General features: G+C 44.3%; 1 protein-coding gene across 13 annotated transcripts in view; it reads left to right on the top strand.

Moving 5' to 3' along the window:
- LOC133350332 (liprin-alpha-1-like) overlaps positions 1–24,036 on the top strand; it is a 351,308-nt gene that overhangs the window by 188,487 nt on the left and 138,785 nt on the right. For all 13 annotated transcript variants that reach the window (XM_061564572.1, XM_061564571.1, XM_061564574.1 and 10 more), the window contains exons 2-4: positions 6,268–6,369; positions 14,708–14,872; positions 18,665–18,739. In XM_061564572.1, coding sequence (XP_061420556.1) covers positions 6,268–6,369; positions 14,708–14,872; positions 18,665–18,739 — 342 coding nt within the window. The remainder of the gene's footprint in view (positions 1–6,267; positions 6,370–14,707; positions 14,873–18,664; positions 18,740–24,036) is intronic.

Below are 24,036 nucleotides of genomic sequence, written 5' to 3' on the forward strand. Positions count from 1 at the left end.
AATAGTTAAACAAAAATCAACCTGTACCACTACGATACGTGTCGCTATTTTTCACTGTGAGTTGCAAGCTGCTGTGGAGGGATGGTAGGGTGATTAAAGCACTGCGTTAGGAACCTAGACATCTTACTGAGTTTAATTCCTGGAAATGGGGGGGACCCCCCCCCTCACCGCCGTTTCCCCAGTCACACTGACGTGGGTGGTAGTCGGTTGACAAAGAGCCGTTAAATATTATTGTTCTTTATAATTATCCAAGCAGCCGCTCATTTAAACATGTTTTAATTGCGCTTCAAGAAAACTCGGCGGCTCAAAATGCCTTTGGAAATGTTTTGCTCTGGCCAGAGGAATGTGAGATTTCTTGTGGCCCAGCTCCTTTATGCCCAGACGTACTTCTACTGTAAATTGCATCATTGCGTGATAATAGAATGTCAGAGTTTCCCTTCTGCAATTTGACGATGTCCCGTTGACACTTATTACATGCGTAGCGACCGGATAGAATATGGGGTGAGCATGAGTGATAGGGAGGTGTGGCAAATCACAGAGAGAGAGAGAGAGGGGTGAGGCGTATGCAACATCGAAGTGTGAGCAGAATGAAGGAAGGTGACCACGAAAGCAGCATTTGTTGATTTCTAGGGAGACGGAATAGATTGAGACTGCGTGGAGACATGTTACCAATTACCAGAGAGGTGCCAGGTGGGAAAAAACAATAGGGACAAGTAATTGGGAGGAATATAAAAATGAGATGATAAGACGGCTGGGGAAGCTCTGGGGTTTGGAAGATGAAGGTATCGTGGAGCCGAGCTGCCACCATAGGTGATCAAGGGAAGAGCAGGGGAGGGCCAGGCAGAGGTCGCAAACGGGTTTTGATTCCTTACCCGTACCCGGCCGCAACCAGGGTCGCAAACGGGTACCTGTACCCATACCCGGCCGTACCCGTACCCTACCCGTGCCCGGCCGGGTACGGGTAGGGTACGGGTATCGGGTACCTGATTGCGACCTTTGGGATGAAGCCACGTTGCAGGCGCGGGTGAGTTGATTCTAGGAACTTGAATTGTGAGAAGAGACAAGACGTTGGGAAATGAGTGACAAACGGTAACTCACCAGTGACTCACGGCCTACCCGTACCCGGCCGCACCAGGGTCGCAAACGGGTACCCGTACCCGTACCCGGCCAGGTACGGGTAGCCGGGTATCGGGTAGGGTACGGGTATCGGGTACCCGGTTGCGACCTCTGGGGCCAGGTAGTGGCAGAGGAGGGCCAGGGAGGGGCAGGGGAAGGCCAGACAGGGGAAGGCCAGGAAGAGGCAGGGGAAGGCCAGAGGTGGGGGGCAGGGGAAGGCCAGGGGGGGCAGGGGAAGGCCAGGGGGGGCAGGGGAAGGCCAGGGGGGGGCAGGGGAAGGCCAGGAAGGGGCAGCGTGTTTGTTGGAACATGTAAAGTGACACAAACACATGCGTCCGGGGCCGGTAACATTGTAACATTGTTTGTTCTATGTGTGTCAAATTATCATACACCTTAGATAATAAAAATTAAAGTAGAGATTTATTCGGCTGCCGAGCGTTCACTTCACATGTGTTTTTGGTGGTAGCTGAATAATAAAAAATACCGTTTGGAAGTAGAGGTGGAAAGCCTCATTAATCAAATAAATTGCTGAGGAGGTTCAAATATGCTCTGTCGGCATAACAAAAGCTATTAAGTGTACCCCACGTAGTTTGCAAAGCAGCTAAGGTTGCATTTTAGCAAAATGTTCCTCAGCTGACCTCCAGCAACTTATAGTTTATCTGATTTAAATCAAAATGTATCTGATTTGTTTAAAGATTCCGAGCATCCATTCACGAACAGCTTTCTACATGGAGTCGCTGCGTCCGAGGTCAGCTGAATGTTGCGTTCGCTCTTCATGCGCGACAACTCTTTTTTTAAATGTATCCGTTGGTGTTGACACCCGCATCGTCCCCATTACGCTCAGCAATGGGGGCACTGACGCCGCCAAGATGCTGCCACTGCAGAAAAAGAGAGTCCACTCGAAGGGGAGAAGCCAGAGGTCGCTACCGGGGACCCGATACCCGTACCCTACCCGATACCCGGCTACCCGTACCCGGCCGGTTACGGGTAGCCGTTTGCGACCCTGGTGCGGCCGTGTACGGGTAGGCCTTGAGTCACTGGTGAGTAACCGTTTGTCACTCATTTCGGGTAGGGTACGGGTACGGGTAGGGAACGGGTACCCGTACCTGGCTGGGAACGGGTACCCGTACCTGGCCGGGTACGGGTACCCATTTGCGACCCTGGTGCGGCCGGGTACGGGTACGGGTAAGGAATCAAAACCCGTTTGCGACCTCTGGGAGAAGCCCCCTCACTGAAGAGGTAGCCGGAGTCGCGTAATCAGCCAGATGGGCTCGCTCGCTCACTTCACTTTTCTGCACCAGCAGCGAAAGAGGGCAGCTGAGTTTGACGTTGTCTGTCGGTGAGCATAACGTTTAGGAACATTGAAAAAAAATATTAAGGTGTGCTCATGAATCTACATGTAAATGAAGGAATGGTTAAATCAATAAATGAAGGAAAGAATTGTTAAAGTAAGATGGTCTAGAAGATATACAGCGAAGAAATCCACAACTTACAACTAGTTGCCTGTGGCCCCTTGATCTGTTTCCTGTTGGTGAGAGCATTCATTACATGAAGCTGTCACTGCACACCTGTTAAATATTAATTCGCCAAATGTCTCAGGAAAATGCTTGTGGTGGTCACATCCGCAGGATTATTTGTCCACAATTCATTTCATTGAGTTGATCTGAAAACATTCCAGGTTATGTTTCATGGCTTGGGGTGGCATGCAGCAGAGTCCCACGTGCGAGTTGTGATTGCAGCACTGGCTAATCTGAGCAAAAAACACCCGTAGATCAACGCTACCTTCCCATAAATCTACATTTGCTCGGAAAGCACGATTTGTTTTTGGAAGCCTTTAAAAAAAAATCACGTTTAAAAAAAATCTCGTGACAACAATACGGTTATAGGTTTGTGCTTGGTTGTACGAATAATTAATTTCAATTTCCAGACCGTGTGGGTCACTCAGATGCTGAATGCAGTGACTGCACCTGTTTGGTTCGTCCCAAACATGAGAAACTGCTGAATTGATTGGCTTAGAGACACGGGCATATTTACAAAGCTTAGCACTTAACACAATAAAGTGCTTCCAACTTTTAAGTGGTTTATTAAACCACAGTCACCGCTAGGCTGAATGTCGCTGTTATGTGGTTGACTGCTCCCACAGGTAAAGAAGCCAATTTTAAAATAAAATTACAGGCTGCTTAATGGACCATAGGTTTTTGAAGATTCAATTGCCACCTAGGCAGTCAACTTTAGGTTTTTAGAGACGTCACTCTGGGGAGACGGGCTTCGGTGTCTTTACTGTGATGGCTTATAATTTGGCCATGATGTGAATACATAATGGGATTGTTTTGTAAGGTAACATAGTATTTTCATTTACCTTGAGTCGCTTCATTGTGTTAATTTAACATAGGTAGATAAATAAATACGTTTGACTTCATAAAATGTTTTGCAATACACTTGGGCCCTTTCCTCCTATTAACATTAGGCGCCTCATAACCTTACTCCAGCCCTGGATGCATGCATCGTTCATGAAGGTTTAATCATATAGATGCGTATTTGTCGGCTCTAATTTAGTCTGCTGCTGCTGGTGTCGTGCAATGGTTAGTACACTGGACTTGCATTCCAGAGTTATCCCAGTGTGGTGGTAAGAGCAAAGGGAAATATCAAAATAAATCCCCCCCCCCCACACCTCGATCCGTGCAGCAGGATCAATAGGCACTCCACAATTAGTCACTCGGAGGTGGAGTCTGCTGTGTTTAGGTACGGTACTGTCACCTCCTCGGATTGTTTGGCTGCTGCTATACATTTCCACATGATAAGTCACTCCGTTGGGTTATTATTTGTGGTGAGGTCGTCTTTGAAATACAAGCCTAAAGCTCGGTGGACTTTACCTTGTAAAATACAAATTTTTATTTTTTGTTGTTTTAGTGATTTGCTTACCTTTGCTATACTTTGCACTCCCATTGTGTTTTTGTTTTGTTTGTTGTTGTAACAATCTGACCCGCCCCTCCCTGACATCCGTGAAAAAGAGTTTTATCGCTCATTGGATTCCTCCGGTATGAATAAAGATTCAAATTCTGAGACATCTGAGCAGCTTGGAGTAGTCCAAAATACCTTCTAGGGGAACCTTCTAGACCTCCCTCTAGTGGAGCCCCTTCCACCATGAGCAGTGTGAGCGAGCAATTGCAGGGCTGCACCTTTACCCAAGTTTAGTCTACCGCTGAAATTTCTGTCATTAAGTTTGCGAATGTAGAGTGTTAAGTTGGAGGCTTCAAGACCTATCACACTATTGAAGACACTTAGATTATATTGCAGGCTGTATGAAATGCCAATGTACTGCCGTACAAAGGCTCATAAAAGGTAATTGCATGAGACACTGGAAATGGGTTCTGACATCGCAACTCTGGGCACAGCCAAGATGCGTGATCTTCTTTTGTGGCAGATTTCACCACAAAGGGGAATAAGTGCTTTCTTTTTTCTGTTTCTGACTTCCATAGCGCACGCATTGTTAGAAAACATTTTTGTTCAAGTCATACAAGTCCCATTTAATATGAATCTATACATGTGATATCTGGACCTGTCACTCTGAAACACACTAATGTAAATTGGTCCATTGAAATGACAAAATACGCTGTCAAAATTGAATTACAGCAAAGAATGCTTTGACTGATTTTTTTGTGTCTATAATGGACATTCATTGGGCCCTAACCTCCAATTATATGAAGGGCAAAGTGCTTTATATCCTTAAAAAACATATATCACTGTTCAGACTATAGTATACACTTTATACATTACACATTATTATTGTAAATCCTTTTGTATATATAAACAATTCGCTATAATGTTTGCCTGTTGAAGATGTCGTGGACTATTTCCCACCTGATGACGGACGCTTGTGTTGCGCCCGAAACGTCGTGATTTAATTTAGCTGTTTTCATTTATTTTATTTTATTTTTTACCTACGTGACTTTACCGAAAAAGCCTAAGAGTATGAATCCTTGCAGTCACGAAAGCTTCAAATCTAGAATTAAGATTGTTTTAATGCCAAAATAATCCTCGGCCAGTACCTTTTCCAAATGTACAACTGTCATACGTTTACCGGAACGCCAACATATTTCTTGTATTGGTGGTCGTCTAAATAGTTTAGAGTGGGCAGGACTTGTCTTGTTGTTGTCTCGAATACCTTTAAATGTCCACACAATGTAATGCAGACACAAGGGTATGATAGTTACATTATGCTGTATTTGTATGAACATATGATTGGCCATATGTGCCTGAGCGTGCACATGTGCCTGAGCGTGCACATGTGCCTGAGCGTGCACATGTGCCTGTGTGCACAGATGCGCAAGGCGTTTAATTGATTAATGAAGCCAGCATCCCATGTACTCGTATTTTGACATTGTATCACATATGTCATTGCAACACATTTCATTATGTTTCATCATCCTTTTACGTCAAAGTATATCGTTTACTATATACACACACACACACACATGTAAATTGAAGGTAAAAACATACGTAATGTAAACAAAATATGGGTATGTTTACACAACTAATTTCACAAATCTCCCTTCCCTGACTGGACAGGGTTCGGAGATTCTTAATGATATGAATCAGATGTCATTTAAATCCCAACGCTTTCGTTGTATGACCTTGTGTCGTCTTGTGCGCACGTCTGTATGTGTGTGGTGTGGGGACTGGCCGCATAATGAGTCGCGCACTGCCACACATCCTTCAAACCTGGGTTCTATTCCCGTTCATGGATATCATCAGGAGCAATTGGTGTATGTGCCTGTCCCGGATCTCTCCCGAGTCCTTAAATGAGTTACCCGAGTTCTGTGTAAACATCAGCCCTTGTGTTGGTACAATGCTGTTTGGGTTATTTGACCATTCTTCATCACTCTCGTCAGTGTGGGGATTGTGAAAGCGCGGAGCAGAAACAGGTCACAGTACAGTACAACAATGGATTTGTCTGCACGGCTTCCTGCTGACAACATTTCAGCCTAGAACTCCTCCGGTTAGACACTTGATGACCGCCCATGTGACAACGTCGGGCAGATTCCCCGGTCGTTCGCTCGTAATTTTCGTGCTCGCGAACAACTCTACCCACCGTGGTCTATAAATCTCAACGGCGGGGGGCCTTTGTTCTCTGCTTGGTTTTGCGTGTAGGAGTTCGCGGCGCTGACGAAAGAGCTGAACTCGTGTCGGGAGCAGCTGCTGGAGCGCGAGGAGGAGATTGCGGAGCTCAAAGCCGAGCGCAACAACACACGGGTGAGCTGCCGACCGACGCCCACGCATCCGCTGGCCACTAATTGCTCCCAATCTCGCTTCAGTGCTCCCCCACCTTGCACCACCCCCCCGCCCTACAACGACAGCAGCCAGTCCACCATCTCCGGCAATGTTCGGAGCAACCCCCTTTGATAACCCAAGCAAGCGGCGGAGGAATCATCGCCAGTGATGGCAATTGCATAGGTGGGCGCATGGCTGAGAAACAGCAGATAGGGGAGGAGGAGGGTTTTGCACGCTGTGAATTGTCAGGGAGGGCGGGCGTGCGAGAGCAGTGGTTCAACGCATTTCTCCACAATTCAATGGGACTGAATGATGGGGTGTTTTTGTGGCTTGCACTGCTGCCTCGATGCTTGCTTTTTCGTTGTTCCTGCTTGTTGCTCTTCACGATGTCCAACGGTTTCGCTCCACGAGCTGGGAGCTTCCATAAAATGACAATCTGTGGTCTGTTGAAATTGTATCAGGCGAGCTTCTGACATGTTGCTGTCACATCCATGAATTATGTTGTTATTAAGCTCATTGATGTTCAAGCAAAGTGGTTGCAGAGGTCTTAAAACAATGCTAAAGTATGTGGCTCAGCAGATTGTTCCTGTACCGATGGAAGAGAGCTGCATCCTGCGAGAGATAGTGTCGTTTCAGTTACCTGAGAAAATACTCACGGAGATCAGTGACGTAGCATAATAAACAAATTCAACACATTCGTCAATAGTTATCGAGCACGGTTGGCATGGTCCTTGGTTAATGGAATAAAATCGGGTCGCCTATCTAATTTTCCCTCCATTTGGAGCCTGGGAGCTGGGCCCATTCAGCCCATGGGCCTCGGTTTCTGTTTCATTTATTAGGTACTAGCTGTACTACCCGGCTTCGCCCGGGACTTGGATTCACCACACCCGGGCCGCCTTTGTCTCCCCAGTGGCGATGTTCACACACCGCACCACTTACTCGTTTGAGGCTGAGTCGACCTAGGGGAGGCCCAGGACCGGTTCAAATAATCGTCACCTGTGGTGGCCGTGAGCGGGAATCGAACTGGGGTCGCCGGGTTCGTAGCGCAGCGCGCTAACCACGACACTGCAATGCGTTACGCTTCCACATGCACGGGTCACGTGACAGATTTGACGTCACAGCTCACTTGTTGTGCAAAAAATAAATGCATTATTGAGCTCCCCACCCCAAAACAAAAGTCGATTTACACAATGGGAACCTCATTTGCCAGTAAAAATATGATAATTGGTTTTTTACCCTTCTATCTGGCTACAAAACTGACACCTTTTTACATCTGGTCCAACCCATGTGAGACTAGGCTCTAAAGAAAGCTGTCTCGGGTGTGGACCAATCAACTTCAAGGACAGTGCACATTATCAGATTTATGTTTTTTGTTTGCATTATGACTGCAGGTATTGTGGTCTATGCAAACATGACTCCTTGTAAAACGGTGTCAGTTTTGTTGCCAGATAGAAGGGTAAAAAAACAATTATCAAAAGTCGATTTTTTAAATTTTTGCATAGTGTACAGTCTGGAAAGTACCCACATGGCAAATTTCCAGTTTGTTGCATGTCGGGAAGTACGCTAAACATTTTGAACAGACACACATAATCATAACTTTGCTTTTTATATCTATGGAGATAGCCCTGTGAGCCATGCGGCTCTTGACTCGGGTGCAACCGCAACAAACCTAAACATGAACAAGGAACATCTTAAAGTGACTACGCGCAACATAAAGATCCAGGAAAAAACAAGCGAGAGGAGGTGCAGTTGAACCGCCTGCATACTCGATAGCTCACACATGATGTGGGTAACATATGGGCACACCATCATCACTAGTACAAGGCCAAGGCAGTGTTAGCTACCTTCATAGTGTAAACTCTATAAACATTAATGAGATAACATATGTTCGAAATAACAGGTTGGGAAATAAATGTATAGCTTGAATAATAAAATTCAAAATGTCACCATTTAAATGTCAAAATTAAAATGTGCTTAATTAGTGTCAATTTAAATGTTAAAAAATGCCCTCCATATGTTGTCAGAATAGGTTTGTGAAACCGAATAAATTTGTTTTAAATCTAATATTTTATATTGATATCATATTGTTAAATATCGCATGCGTTAGTTCAACACTGTGCTAAATGACCTCGCTTTCACGCACGTAATTCCCATTACGTCCCCCTATTCCCTTGCCAAAACTCCTAGGGTACTTATAGAGTCCGCACGATCGCTAATTTACCATTTATTGATTAATAAAGCTGCGGGAGCGATGGTTCGAATTTCCCTCGTGTAATGCGAAATATTTAATATTGTTCTTGTGCAGATAATGCCATTTACCGCTGGTGTCTCTGCAGGTGTCTCATTAGTGTGCGATAATGGCTGGTCCGTGGCAGCGATCGAGTCGGCCACGATGCTTCACATTTGCATTCCTGGAGATGCCGCCTCCTCGTGTGTCGTAAAGCATCGTTATGGCTACGGGAAAATCTGTCGCTGAAAAAAAAACTACGCCGGCCATGGGAATTCAATTGGATGCTGAGAATTAAACAGACGCGGCCCCATGGAGGTAGTTAGCCGTTATTCACCCGGCTCAGTCAAAAAAAAATGTGTAAACACCATCGCAAGCCGTACCGCAGAGGATGGCTGAACCAGGTGCCAGAGGTCCGGATGGAGTTTAGTGAATGACAAACAGCCGGGTTAATATGTAAATTGTACGTGACTTTACAGCACGTCTGAGGTTAATAAGCTCGTACAGCGCCAGGGAAAGAAATCTGTGTTGTTTTAGTATGTTTAATGCAAAGGCTCGCTTAATTCTGGCATTTGTGCAGAATTAACTTGCTCAGAAAAAAGGCCTAGCATGTTCTCAAGGAGAAAGATTGAGGAAATCTCCTCCTTGAGCTGTCGACTGCCCCTGTTGATTGTGCAGGCCATGCGCTCGTATGACCCTGGTGGCTGAAAATCCAGGAGGTCGGAATGCTTATGTGAACCAGGCCAATTTGCACTGAGTTGGTGGTTCACTTCCCTGCCGTAATGATGTCGGACATTATCCAAGCATGCATCTCTACTGTTAATTAAATGTTTGAGCATCTGATAGCATTATAATAGTAAGCTATTCTGTGCCAGTGTCTGGGCTCAAATGCCAAATGTAAAAGTGGCGTTTAGCTTCATGTTAAAATTAAACGAGTCACTTTCCTATATAGTGCCCTGGTCTCTCGTGAAAATTGTCATTTGTATCTCAGTAGATTCCCGCTTGCTTTAAATACATTAGAGTTTCACATATGTATTTTTGCTATAATCAGAGCTGCATTGCTATTTTCTAAATTGCTTCAACTGTTCCTTGGTTTTAAGATTTTTTTTGGGGGGGGGGGGGGGTGTGGAATTAGGTTGCATTAAATGCATCTCATAGTGCTCGAACATTATTTTGCAAAAATAATTGCTTTTATTAAATTCATCTTATGGTCAAGGTTGTGTTGGGCAAGAATATCGAGACAGATTGTTGGCAGATTCCCCAGAAGCAAATAGAACTGGGATCTCTGCCAACGAAGGAATGGGAGCTCAGCCAAGTCCCACTGCGCTCTGTCCCTCCCTCAACACCGGCTGGAGCCCTCCAACGATGGCACTGGTTAGGAATTCCCTGCGTGTCGCACACATTGTCATTGTTTGTATAAATTATAGCGCCATGTGTTTAATTACGACCAATCTGCATGTTTCAGAGGGCACATTTGTTGGAATAATTGAATTTATTTGCAGCTTTAATGAAGATGTACAGCAGTGGTAAAATGAAAAATGTGTATATATATAGGAACAGACGTTTAAAAGTCCTGTCGGTGCAAACTCACTCGGTTGGATTTAAACGTGAATACTACAACCTTCAGCGTGAAGGCCTTTGGGATTCTAAGTATACACAAATACGGACTTCCAAACTAACCCGTTACTCTGTCGTGTTTGTGTAACATTTGTATGAATCTGTTATTAAAACACTTGATAAATCAAGCAGGGCATTTTGGTACATGGACAAGTCCTGAGTATCCAATTTCAATCATTACATTCTCCATTCATGAATAACGTGGTTACCAAGGGGACCTAGACATTGTTTTAAATCAACCTGGATTGCTTACACCCTTTGTTTAAAATGCACACCATATGCACACGTAATGTAATGTTAAATTGAATGAAGATATAAAGCTATGTGCCCAACGTTATGTGTTCCTTGCATCAGAAACTACATTTCAGCCATTGCAAGTGACTTTCATTGGCCATAATTTCTGACATTAAGTCAAGGGTCCTGTTGTATTACCATCAAAGATAAAAATGCATCCCCCGGGTAAATACAAACCCTGCCACAAGCTTTATCTTTTATTTTGCTATATGCATTACATTAAAGCAGCGTTCTGGATCATCTGAATTTATGGCGCGTAACGTTAATTTAGTTTTATTTATTCTTCCGCACGCTGCACATTAATCTTAAGAGGGGTCCTTCTGTCTTTATATTTACGCGTGCAACATTGCGCATCTGTGTCAGCCCTAGAACATCATACCAGGAAGTAAAACTTTGTAACAAGGATATATAGGTGTTGAAGTGACATTCAGATTAACCACCAAACTGTTACCATGGCCCCTTAGAATATGTCATGGATACGTCATAAGTGTCCTGCGTGTGAGCGTGTGATTCATCGCAACATTTGTTAAAGCCATTGACAGGAGGCCAGACAGTAACTTGTGATTTTATTGCATAAAAGTTACGGGAAATTACCCATATAGCACGCTGCACGTTGAATAAAGATGCCCGTGGACATATATTTATTGTGGTGAACACTAACGGGAGGATGTTTTCCAAAACCTTATCCAACACATCCCAAGAAACTTTCAGGATTAAGCTAAGTGTTGTAAAACTGGAATTCCAGTTTTTCTTTTTTTAACATTGATGAACGCTGCTCAATAAATGCCCCTCTCCAAGCCCGTCAGTCCTCATCGCAGGATTCTACGTACCATTCCGTGCCACGTGAAGTTTTGTTAAACGCAATGATAACCTCTGAATAATGGGAGAAAGCATGAAACGTTGGGCCCAAAGTTGGTCCAACGGTTTCAACCACGTGACAATGTTGACCCCCACATTGGGTCCTGGGAAAAAAAAACTACGTTCCCAAAAAAAGAAAGGTGTTAATTGGTTGCATATCACTGGCTTGCACTTGGTTCAGAAACATTGACTTTGACAGCATCTGAACAATGTGCAACGAAAGGTGGATGGGGGTGCGTGCTTTGAATTTCACTGGGAGACTTTGTAGAGGAGCACCGGGATCAGAGAACATGCGCAATTTAGAGTCGTCATATTCACTGACCGGTAAAGAAAAGTAAACGGAGGTGGATAGGGCCCTTCGCCAGAAGGAATGATAGCCCAGCGGACGAGAGAACGATGGAGTGGAAACCGAATGAGAACACACCGAGAAGGCATCTACTGTGTAGATGGTGAGATGAAATTGGCTCGTTTTCAGGTGCTGGTGCCAGATGGATCGCGCTGCAAGGCAAGACCATTAGCGATGGCTACGGCTTGGGATGGCCTTCATTCCGCAGCGGATAGATAATGATGATGACGATAATCGCTGATTACGGGTATGAAGTGATGATGGAGAAGTCATGCGTGATCCATAATTGCAGTGCTTTTGGTCTGCCGTTATTTAATATCCAACTTATTTTCTGCCAAGCACGAGAGCGAGTTTGCCGCAATAGCGTTCCACTGTTTAGCATCGTGTTACGCAATGCATTTGTCGTTTTTAGTTTTTACTGGGAGCAGCATGGTTGGCCACAGAGAGAACACAATTGGGATTTTTTTTTCATGAAAAAGCCATGCTCTGCGATTGTAAATGGCTGAAACGTGGTCAAGAAGATAAGCTGGAGGTGTATTGGCGGTCTGAAGCGTCGCAATGTGTCGTCGTATGGTAGGAAGCAGTGAGCACATTTCTTACGCGATCCAATGACTGCAAAAGTATGAATCAGAGCCTTGCGCATGCATATGCTTTTCAGATACATTGAGTGCGGTAATTGATGATGGGAGGTCTCTTTTATTAGCATAAACTTGTGGGTGACTTTTATATTCACTTTAAATTAAGAAATATCTTGACGTGGGTATATTTATTTTAAAAAATGTGTTTAATTGTTTCCTACGTATAGCTCATCTCCTTTAGTTACCCACTGTTGGCCATTATGCACACACCACATATATGCCTTCGTGTACAGTACTGTATAATCCTCGTGCTAATAATGTATCGGTGTTCTTTTGGTCATAACAAGTTGGTGTTTTTCACGATATCACATATGATGGCATTATTCCCTTTTACTTGCTGTTGAAGGGAGAGAGTAGAACTATTTTCACGCACTAAGAACAGGGTCCAAGGGCACCCCAGGCCCCATAGTGAATGGCACCCTTATCATTGTGGACTTAATTCAATTCACAATATAAGTCGTATTTATACTATTGATGTATCACAATTAAAGCCGAACTGACTCTCACAACTGAATAGTGCATTTGGGAAATATAGGCAATTCATTTTAAAGCCATGTTTTAAATTGGGATGCAGTAGCATTTCTACCATACTTAAATCCAAATTGTGTTGTATAAACTCGAATTAGAAAGTCTATCCTTGTGACATATCCCCACACACTATGACGTACGCAACACATGCTTTAAGTAGAGGTCGTGATCAGGACAGAGGGAGGGTGGTGATCAAGAGTTGAGGAATGGGAAGGAGGGTGTACTTGAAGTGAAAGGGAGACTTCTCAACATAGCGTTATACCCGACTGTGACCAAATCACAGTCGTACTCTGTGGGCATTTCCAATGCAACTGCCTCAAAGGCTGCTGACTGAACTTGAAGCCATCGGTTATATCAGCTTTAGCCCATCTTCTTGGTTCTTTCGGTAAAGTCACGTAGAAGGGAAATAATAAAAATAGAACATTATAAAATACTTCTCACGACGTTTTGGCCACAACGCAAGCAGCCGTTTTTTTTTAAACAATTCTTTTGTCAAGGCGCTCTTCCCCCTCCAACCCAGCTTAAATATACGCTCCAAGCCTGGGGTGTTTCATTCAGACGCTGTCTTCTCGACAGACCTGTTCTTCACCTGAGGACGGCTGCTTGCGTTGTGGCCGAAACGTCGTGAGAATAATTTTATTATGTTTTATTTTTATTATTTTATTATTTCCCTTCTACGTGACTTTAACGAAAGAACCAAGAAGATGAATCCCTGCAGTCACGTAAGCTTTAAATCGAAGCTTTATCCCACTTATGCTGCACTTTTTTACTTCACATTTTGCACTGAAGCCCACAGTTATTGTTGTGAATCTTGTAATTATATTATTAAGCAAAATAGTCAATGTTCGATTTTGGGTTCCTAACTTATTGAATGGTTGTGCGTGGCATTGAATGGCCGCAGTGCATCCCTTGTCTGACGTGATTTTAAACGGCTGTGGCACAGTCACGAATACGTGCTTGAGCCTCTGTCCAAGCAATTCACATTTTATTTCAAAAGCTCTTGCTTAAAAATAAAAATTTGCTTAACATTAAAAAAGATCATGTTGGCTGTGTCTCCAGCAAGGATCATCTTCGGGTGAATCACCCTAGAATACATTTGTGCAAGGCTCTTGGGAGTGCTGAAAGGGCGGCAAGGCATGCTGATGCACTGCCCTGAGTAACAAGTGCTCACTCGTAGCACAGTCCCCGCAGACCTCGAGGGCTTGAAACGAACATGGCCTGCTTAGCAACGGCTGTTTGACTCTGGGGGGCTCGCACCTGCTAGCAGACTTCCGATTCGCCACTGCTGAGCTCCTCTGGGTTTGATTTTTGGAACTATCACTTGAGATAAAACCAAATTCTTACATGCGGCTAATTGAATGGTCTAGCCTGGTTACCAAAGACTACAGACAATCCTCCACTAATTTGAGTGATAGATGCTCAGCCAACACCCGATACAGGGCATGAAGAAATGACATCTGCAGGATGCCTGTAAAAAGTGCTTGTTTTTGGTTGAACATGGGAAATACTTGAGTTCTGTGGTTAAAGTCTTTCATTGTTGCAATGTGCTGTTCCTCCCAAGCGTAGTTTCCGGAACAGGCCACCGCGTTGGTGTTGGTTTTCGCCGTTGTGCTGCTCCTAGGCCCTGTGATGCATTTTCGGGGTTGTGCCGCATTTCGCTCCGCATCACCGCGACAGAGCCCCCGTGCCCAGCAACAAACAGTACGACCCGGACGCACACCGGAGGAGCAAGACCTATCACGATTGGCAGCCTGTTACACGGTCTCCTCTTACCCCTGTGCCCTCCCCTCGCCGGTTGTATCCCACACGCAGCTCCTGCTGGAGCACCTGGAGTGCCTGGTGTCTCGCCACGAGCGCTCGCTCCGCATGACGGTGGTGAAGCGGCAGGCGCAATCTCCGGCAGGCGTCTCCAGCGAGGTGGAGGTGCTCAAGGCCCTCAAGTCACTCTTTGAGCACCACAAGGCTCTCGATGAGAAGGTGCCCTCTCACGACGCGTCTCCTCGATTCCCCCTCCTGTGTGTGTGTGTGTGACGTGGGATTGCCGCGATGCCGTCGCTCACGATGATGCGATATTAGGTTTACGATGACGATTATCGCAGCATCAGTTGACCATAACATTCTAGATTTGAAGCTTTCGTGACTGCAAGGATTCATACTCTCAGTTTTTTCGGTAAAGTCACGTAGGTAAACTTGATACAGCAAATCTGGCTATGACGGTCCCACCTGATGACAGAGACTTGTGTTGCCTCTGAAACGTCGTGATTTTTTATTATTTTATTTTTTATTAATTTCCATTTTTTACCTACGTGACTACCGAAAAAACTAAGAGTATGGACCATAACATTGTTTGCAAGTTTCATAGTGTTTTTGTCATGCTTTGCTGTGTGTATGTTGCACTTATTTCGCACCGTACGTAGCCGACCGTTCTCTTCGGAGGTGCTGTACTTTCCAGCATGAATAACGATGATTTTACTTAAGTTCTTCAGCTCCTGTTAATTCAGCATAAGACTTCTAATCTAGAAAAAAACGGTTACATTTACTCCAGAAATGGTGACGCTATATTACCGCCATGCAGTCAGTTACTCTGAAAAACATTTCAGGAAGCATTATTTGCTGGGTAACCGATACTTATTTAAACGTTCATCGAGTTTGTTATTTCATAAAACATTTGTCAGCATAGAAAATATTTCTGAGAGATTATATGAGCAATAACAATCGCAACGCAACAATCATTTGTGGGATTGACAATACTATTATTGCATTATTGTGGATATCGCATCTTGTGATATCGCGTAGTTTCACCAAATTGCGGCAACCCCAGTGTAAATTGACCTGTACACCCCCCCCCCCCTTTTCTTGTCCAAATCATGGTGAACTAATCCGATGTACATAGAACACACATCGCGCCTTGGCAGTGAAACATTCAAAGTGCATCTGCAAACTTAAACGAAAGCAGGCGACGCTCATCTCAATTGACAGTCTGAAGCCAATGTTGGAAATTTCATATTCGTATGACAGGGATCACTCTCACCGTACGACAAGGACTGGTGACTACCCACAGAGTAGTATCTATTTTATCGACCCCAGATAATCGATGTGCTGAGTTAACACTGAGCCTGAATTTTTTACTCGCAACCCTCCGAATATGACGTTGGCGCTCTGCCAGCGTCGCACAGATGGATAACCATCTGTGGTTGAAGCCGGTAAGGAAATGCATGCGAGGTTTGTCTGTCCGCACATGTGTACGTGTGTGTGTGGGCGTGCTTAAGTGCATGCATGTGTGTGATTATTTCACCAGAAGCCGAACAGGCAACCGAGACAATTTGTTTGACGCTGATAGTAAATTGCTTTTCATTGTGCCTCTTAGAAAAATCAATCTCCTAAAGCCATTATTTTTAAAATACACATGCATACAACTTGCATACATATTCATTAGACTGCTTTTTGTGTTTAGTTTGTTGTCCTTCCCCCGCACTTTTGGCTACATACGGTGCAGAAGTTCTACGTATATATTACGGTCGTCTTTTTAAAAGGCACCGCAGAAAGGATTGCTAGACATAGTTCAAGCAATGCAATGAATCAATGTGTTGCATACATTATTTTGAGGCTTGCATTATCGCTCACAATGTGAGCAGTGGCTGGGGGCCGCTGTGAGTGTAAAACATGCAACAAGCAAGAAATGTGGTCCCACAGTGCAGATAACATCATCTTGCCTTGTTATTCTATGCGGTGTAATTATCATCTGAATCGTGGCTTTTCAATTGAACAAACTTCAGCGGATTGTAATTAATTTTACTTAAAATATTGCCTGGGGGGAAATTAAGTGTTTGGCAGGTGATTATTTTTCATTTTTTATGTGATTAATTATACATTCATTATAAATGAAAGGCAACAATGAAGAGCAGAGTGAGGTGAAGTTTGTGAACTTCAGAATGTATTACTGACCGAAATTGTTTTCCTAAATGCAGACATTTTCCTGGACAAAACGGTGACAGAGATTGCTCACTTAGCCACGTAGTCCGTGCTGCATCACTGACTCCATCAGGCAACCCAGTACCTCACGCCTGTGGTGGTCTCTGTGTTATCACCTGGAGCTCTTCCCAGGTGACACACTTGCAGCACTTGCAGATGCTGAAATCGTCTGCACTTTAGCTCATCAGCAGTAATTCTTTATCTTTATTTGCCATTTTCTGGGACTATGACCTTGCTGCCCCCTTCTCTCGTGGCATTTACCACAGCTAATGCCCAGGTCTGAGCTCTTTAAAGTAATCTGGATTGCTTGATTTCCCAGACTTTTGTCTGTAGATTGGACCAATTGTTTGTTCCATATGTTGGGGTGAGGGCGGGGTGTTCCCAAACGCGTAATTTGCTTTTCCTTTTCCAAACCCTCGTTTTTATTTCGCTGTCACATCTTCCATTGTTTGCGACATTATTATTTTCCAGAAAACAAAACATCATGATTCTGTCCCGTCTCTCTTTCCTTCCACGGAGATAGTCGCGATTGACTCTTCCACATATTCTCGTGTAGGCTGCCCCAATTTGACCATTCGGCTGGACTTATTGTGACAAACCTGCATCAAAGTCTCGAATAGTAAAAGCTGCCACAACTTCCCCCCCCAGGCAAGGGGGGGGGTACTCATTCATAGCTGGCTAATGAGTGATTGCTACGCCTGTGCTCATACTTGTTCGTAGAATTTCTATTTTTTTTTCTTTCAACCCTTTGCAAGCCATAATATTATTTCGCACATTGAAGAACACGAGAGATGGCATTGGTATGGGGATGTTCTCATCCAGCTGTCCGTGGACCAGGACTAATGATGATACAGAGCATTGGGACCCACGTCAAACTATACCTCCATGTGTCATGAATATATGAATAGTTGGTGTGTGGAATTGTGCCCAGCATGCAACCTCATATTGTTGCCTGTGACATATTACCTCAATATTTTGCCTTTTTTTCTTTGCTACATTTGACGTGTTATGCCTTGCCCCTCAATCGTGACATGGCGATGTTTTGACTTTGGACAGGTTACTTGGCTTTGCAATTGAGATGAACGTGCATCCTCTATGACGGTTTTATATGTGTGTGTGTGTGGCGTGCGATGATGCAGCAGTTGGCGCCCTCCGCTACAAACCCAGCGACCTAAGTTTGATCCCAGCCACACCCAGCACCAGCCCTTTGCCCTCACACTGGTTGACTTGGCCATCACAATAACATAATTACTGGGGAGACAAAAATGTCCAGGCGTAGTACTGGCCACACACCACCCCCTCGTGAACCATGCCAGTCTTAATAGGTTATTGCTGACACCACTTGCACCAGCACTCTATGTAGGTCGTCTGGGTGATCTTTGTCTTTGAGTGTACATGCATCTATATGTGCATGTACATGTGTATGTTTCTTCGTGTGTGTTGTTTGTATTTAGAAATGACATGTTTTTAGCATATGCGTGTTTGTATAATAATTGCTCGCACCATGTGGACTTTGACATTGGCCGCCTTGGTACGAGTTGTGGCCTTGATGTTAACACCTGATACAACTGAATCTGAATCTGGCCTGAGCCTCCCATAGGTTAACTCGGCCTAAAATGAGTACCTTGTGCAGTTTTGCGAACATCTGTGTCGGAGATACAAAATAATAATGAATTGTTATAGGCCCAATCACGCCGACGCGCGCCAGCCTTTGATAGATGCTCACTAACAGCACCTGGCCCCAGTGTGTATCAGGATTAATGGGGATCATCGGTGTCTTGGTGTGCGCGTGGGCAGGTGCGGGAAAGGCTGCGGGTGGCTCTGGAGAGAGTGGCAGTCCTGGAGGAGGAGCTGCAGGCCACCAATCAGGAGGTGAGGTTCCTACCCCCCCCCCCCCCCCACTCTACTACCAGCAGCAGGCTTCACCAGAGCTTCACTTACACTTAGCCCTACCACTCGCGCCGCCTTGACTCCGCAAATCGGCACAAACGTGATTCTCAGCCAGCTGTGTTAGTGAGCCACGGTCTTTCCACAGATATCAAAGAGCACTCAGGTCCCCCGCCGCTCGGGCTTTTGCGATCGTGCCAGCTCGCTCTCCGACGTGTTTTCGGGCTGTTACCACTTGCCGTTCGGCCTGATGTCCGACGTTTCAGTGCACATGCCGGGAACCTCTTCAGTTTTAGTTCGGCAAGAAGGTACAACCTGCAGAGCTTGCCATCACTGGAGTCTGGTGAATCGCGGCCCCTTTAGTGCCAGGCTATAATTATAGAGCAAGCAAGATCCTAGCTAGCTTGGAATATTCACACACGTGGCCTGACCTTGAAGTTCAGAAGAGGTCGGGTCACCAAAGATGAGGATATTGTTAGGTCTGGTGTTCGGAATTCTTTTCACATATTTTAGGTCTGGTGTTTGGCATTCTTTTCACGTATGGAACAGATTTAGGATATCCAACTGAAAATTAAAGAATCAATGATGTGTGGTCAAAAGCAGTATTTGACTGTAATTGATTTCACTTTACACCTCTCATATGTGGGCTCCAGTCATGGAGGTGGACTGGGCTGTTTTGGGAAATGGTTTTGTGAGAAGAAAGGTGGTCCACGCTGGCCTACAAAACCTTCAGTTCTATTGATTAAAGCCGTCAATTATAAATATTCTACAAGAATCACATCCACATTGTCCTTACTGTCTCGGTAACCTGGGTCGTGTTTTACATGCCTCAGTTGTGGCACGCTTGCATGCGAGTGTTTTTTTTGTCTTTCACTGCCTCATCGTTTTTCACATATCTCCCGATGTAAAAGGGCTGTTGTATTTTAATGGGCTGTCTTTTGCCTTTACGTGATTGATTAATTGTATAGGAAGGACTGGATTCTGCTCAGCACAGTGAGTCACGTATGTATTCCCTCAGCCTTGGGAGGGGGACCAGCATGAGCTGCAATGAAGGAGAATAGATTTACATGAAGCATTTCAATGAATGCGAGCGGTCTTGCCTGAACGGAATTGTGACGGGCGCACTTGCCAATTTTTAATTAACCGCTTAGCAAGATTGATTATTGATCATTTGTTGTGTGAAATACATTTTGGCAAATGTTGTCTTAGTGGGAAAATGTTCTCTTTCAAGATGACTTGGTAAAAAACGTTTTGAACTCATACCTATTTGAAATGTGGGTAGTGTTGTTACCCTGTTCTTGCTATTTGAGTCTGCTTGGTTAGCAGATTGTCTTAGCTCTCCCTACCGCTGATTCTTTATGACTTTGACTTTGGCTGGCACAACCTTGGCTTTATATGCACATAAAAATTCGTTATTTTTTTTATTTTATTGCTTTTTGCATTACTCCCGGATGATGGTGTATCTCACTGGTGCTTTATTCACAACGAATATAAATATATTCAAGTGTCTAATTAACCAAAAATTAGTAGCGGAATGAAATTGGACGAAAATGTGAATTAAATTAAGAATGGTTATAACGGGGGTATATTTTGTCTGCGAGTGGCTTGCGTTGGGCTTGAAATTGCTCATTGAAACGACATCTTTCCTGTTCAAATATATAACCAGTAACACATTGGAATGAAGATGTCGGCTAACATGTTGCAAGATATTTTAAAGTGGTACTTTAAATGTAACCCGTCAAACGAATGTGTTATTTCTCAAGTGTACTGAGTGTTGTGGCTTGTCAAAGTTGTCACGAGCCATTATGGAACCAAGTGAATGCGGCGTCAAAATATTTAAAGCGTAAAAACTTTGTTTTATTACAAAGATGTTACTACGGTGGCATATTTTTAGCTTCACAGTGTTAATGTGTTTACTTGGGTAATGTTGGGGACGTTGTAAAAAAAAATTACTTTTTAATGTGAATGGTTGATAAATCCAGTGAAGGATGAACCCCTGAGGCGTATTATTCAAATACCTGGCAATTCACCAGTAAAGTAAATCGGAGCGATCTGAAATGTGCACCCACAAAGTCACATACGCATACATAGACACTCCACCACACTGCTTTCCAAGCTCTATGCCTTTTTAAGTGCAATTTGATTGATCTGTATTTACTGTGGGATCATGGCAAGGCCAAAATGTTAATATGGATTTGACTTATGACAAACCAACAGTGGTGTGATCTAGGTTAGGGTTATACCTTGAAAGGATTGGCTTTTAGAGTCAGAATTGAATGGTAATGTTGTGTGCAGTGTTTTGGTTCATATTATTTTTCTTAAACAAATCAGTAGCGAAAACAGCAGCGGGGAAAACTACTTAACGTCTCGGTTATGGTTAAGTTGTCTATTACTAAACAAATACATTGTTGCATTGCTTATGATTGCTTATCCAGATTATTACCGTGAAATTGCTGCATTATGAGCAGATACACAAGCTTTGGGCTATGGCAATAATATGCAACCAATGATGATAATAATTCTACAACAGATGTAACAAATGTTGGAGCATGGTACGGGGGGGAAAAATGAAGGAATTATATTTGAGCCGTTGGCCGTAATTGAAATAATGCAACTATATGTGGCTGGTGTGCAAATATGGCAAGTGGTGCAGTGAACAGTTTTTTCAGGACTGGTCACCGTTATTCACGTTCAATTCCATATAGGGAGAAGCGGCATTGTAAAGATTGTAATTGCATTTTATATATTTAAGTAGATACCTGATTTTATGAGCAGTACAATTTGGTGTTAAAATGTAGCATTGCTGTCAAAAAGTTGTGGTACTCGACAGATATAAGATGCTTCATGCCTCCACCAGAAATACATAAGCAGTGGCATCTCCCATGTAACTTTTCTCTGGTGCATTTAGGGAGTTTAATGCAGCTCACTTGCACACAAGGAATTCCGTAGGTGTATTACACATAAGATATGTAGGGACCTACCTGATGGGCACAGAAAAAAATAAACACTTGCAACACCACTGTGTTCGTGTTCAGCAGCTGTTTAAGACAGCGCACCGATTCATAATAATTGTACCTTGCAATGCACCGTGTAGTATTAGCTCGCTGTCATAGAGAGAGAATGACTCGGAGGCATGAGGAACCACGGACAAGTAGGAAGGCAGCCATGCAGTGAGCAAGTGCCAACATTTGCCCAAGCTCTGGGCTTCTCTGTGTGAAGGTGTTATCGGCCAAATAATAATGAGTGCTTCAATTGGGGAGGAAACCAGAGCGCCCGGAGCAGACCGGCGCTTGCAAAGGGGAAACACTCCGTCACATACAAACGGAACGTGGAGACCATATTTTTGCCCTGCTTTGTTCTCCTGGCAAGCCAGGGATTAAGCTCCCTCATTGATGCCCACTGGAAGGCAGTTTTGTAACATTTGTGCGGTCCACCAACCCTCGCTCCCTCCACAGCGCTGGATTGCAGGTGTGCGCAGCCACCTCTGCCAGGCTGGATTGACATTCAGATTTAAGTGCCGTTTACTTGACTCAGGCCCGTTTTGCTTCATCAGGGACATTTTCTGATGGCTGTTGCTGATTCAGGAAATCCTCGAGTCAAGTTTGCAAGTGTACAGGGGGCAGATTCGTGGTTTAAAGCCACCATGAAGAAGTGTAGGAGAGATCAGTTTGAATGAAGCGGCAGTGAATTTGGCAGCTTCAACAAAACAACGCTTGTCTGACACGAGCAGCACGTCCGGTATATCTCGATCATCGCTTTCCTTCGTGGATAAAATGAGAACAGATGTCGGTGTGCCGTACATCCAATTAAACTGTAGCTGTAAAACCGTCAGCGATCCGTTTAGTATGCAGATTGGGAGGTGATGAATGGATGACAGCTGGAAGCTACAAGGCCATGTGGTTTCTCGGTGGGGGAGTGCTCTGGCCAAAGCCCTCGGTTTATCCCCCATAAAGGGAGTACAAGTCTGTTAAGTACCTTATCAGTTGGGTGTCTGGGGACTACAGAGTAGGGTGTAGAGAGATAGGGTCATACAAGGGGCATTGCTTAATTTCATGGGGTATCCATTGGGAGATACAAGGAACATTTGGTGTTCTCTCGTAGAGAAGAACAGTGGATTGGGAGGGCGAGTGGTGCAGGGGGCGTTCCGAATGATGGGGAATTGGGTTTTGCGCATCGGGTACCAGGGCGGAGCGTAGAGTGTGGGACAATCGGAATAGTTTTGGTCTTGTAATGTGCGCTCTCAATGCGTGTTCTTTCTTATTGAATCGTCATCAGCCATTGTGTGTCCACCGCCGAATGACGTCTCCTCCACACCATCGTTATCCGTTATGGTATTGTGATTGCAACAGTTCACCCAGCTCCTGCACATTAACTGATCTTGTCGCGCCATCGCTGTGGTGTTCGTAAGCATTGGGCAGATTTATTCTTGAACCGCCATTCCATCACCGGTTTCTTGCATTGGCCGTCGTCAGCCTACTTACTTTCCTTAAAAGTCAATAAGGTGCCTCCCGATTTGTGTTTGTTTCTCCTTCTGCCAGTGTAATTCCAAGCGTGCTTTTTTCAGCATTTTTAGCGCACTCTGCAACTTTTGTTTCAGTTTCATCGTCCATGTCCACGGTGTGTTAAAAGTATTTTGAATGCTTCATGTTTATGTAGAATTCAGTGATCCGTTATGGGTTATGTTGTATGTTGTTGAACGCCTTTTGCGCCTTACGTAGCCAACCGTACACATAGGTGCTTTTGTGGTTTAGGAATGGAATGGGCTACTATTTAGAACAAGTTAATAATTTTATTATCAAATGTGCAGGCGATGTTTTGATTGCTTCTCCATCACATTAAATGTAATAAATAATATAAATCTTGAGGAATTTAAGCTTTTGACTGCATCTTTATCCTGCGCTTTTGATTAGACTATGGCAGAAAATGAAACGTTTTTTTCTTGCGAAACCTAACATTGAATGGTAGTGGAATTTTGTTAGCCAATGTTGGCAGTCATCACAGCTGCCTTGTATGTCTTTTAATGCATTTGGAGTGGGTGCATTTGTTTCCACAGACGGCTTTTTAAATCATCTAAAGCCACGGCGCTAATGTGAAACAACCAAGCGTATTCCCTCGCAGGCCCTTTATTTCAGTGGAGAGTGCAGTGATTTTTTAAAAGACAGGAAATGGCATGTTTTGCAAGAAACACATCAGTCGGGACAGGGCATGGAATGTTGCGCCTGGTCCATGACCCATGGGTTAGCAACACTAACGCCCCCTCCACTTCATTCAATCATGCAAAC

The sequence above is a fragment of the Lethenteron reissneri genome, chromosome 33, assembly GCF_015708825.2.
Source record: "Lethenteron reissneri isolate LAM-NWPU_2019-01 chromosome 33, ASM1570882v1, whole genome shotgun sequence".
Taxonomy (NCBI): Eukaryota; Metazoa; Chordata; class Hyperoartia; order Petromyzontiformes; family Petromyzontidae; genus Lethenteron; species Lethenteron reissneri.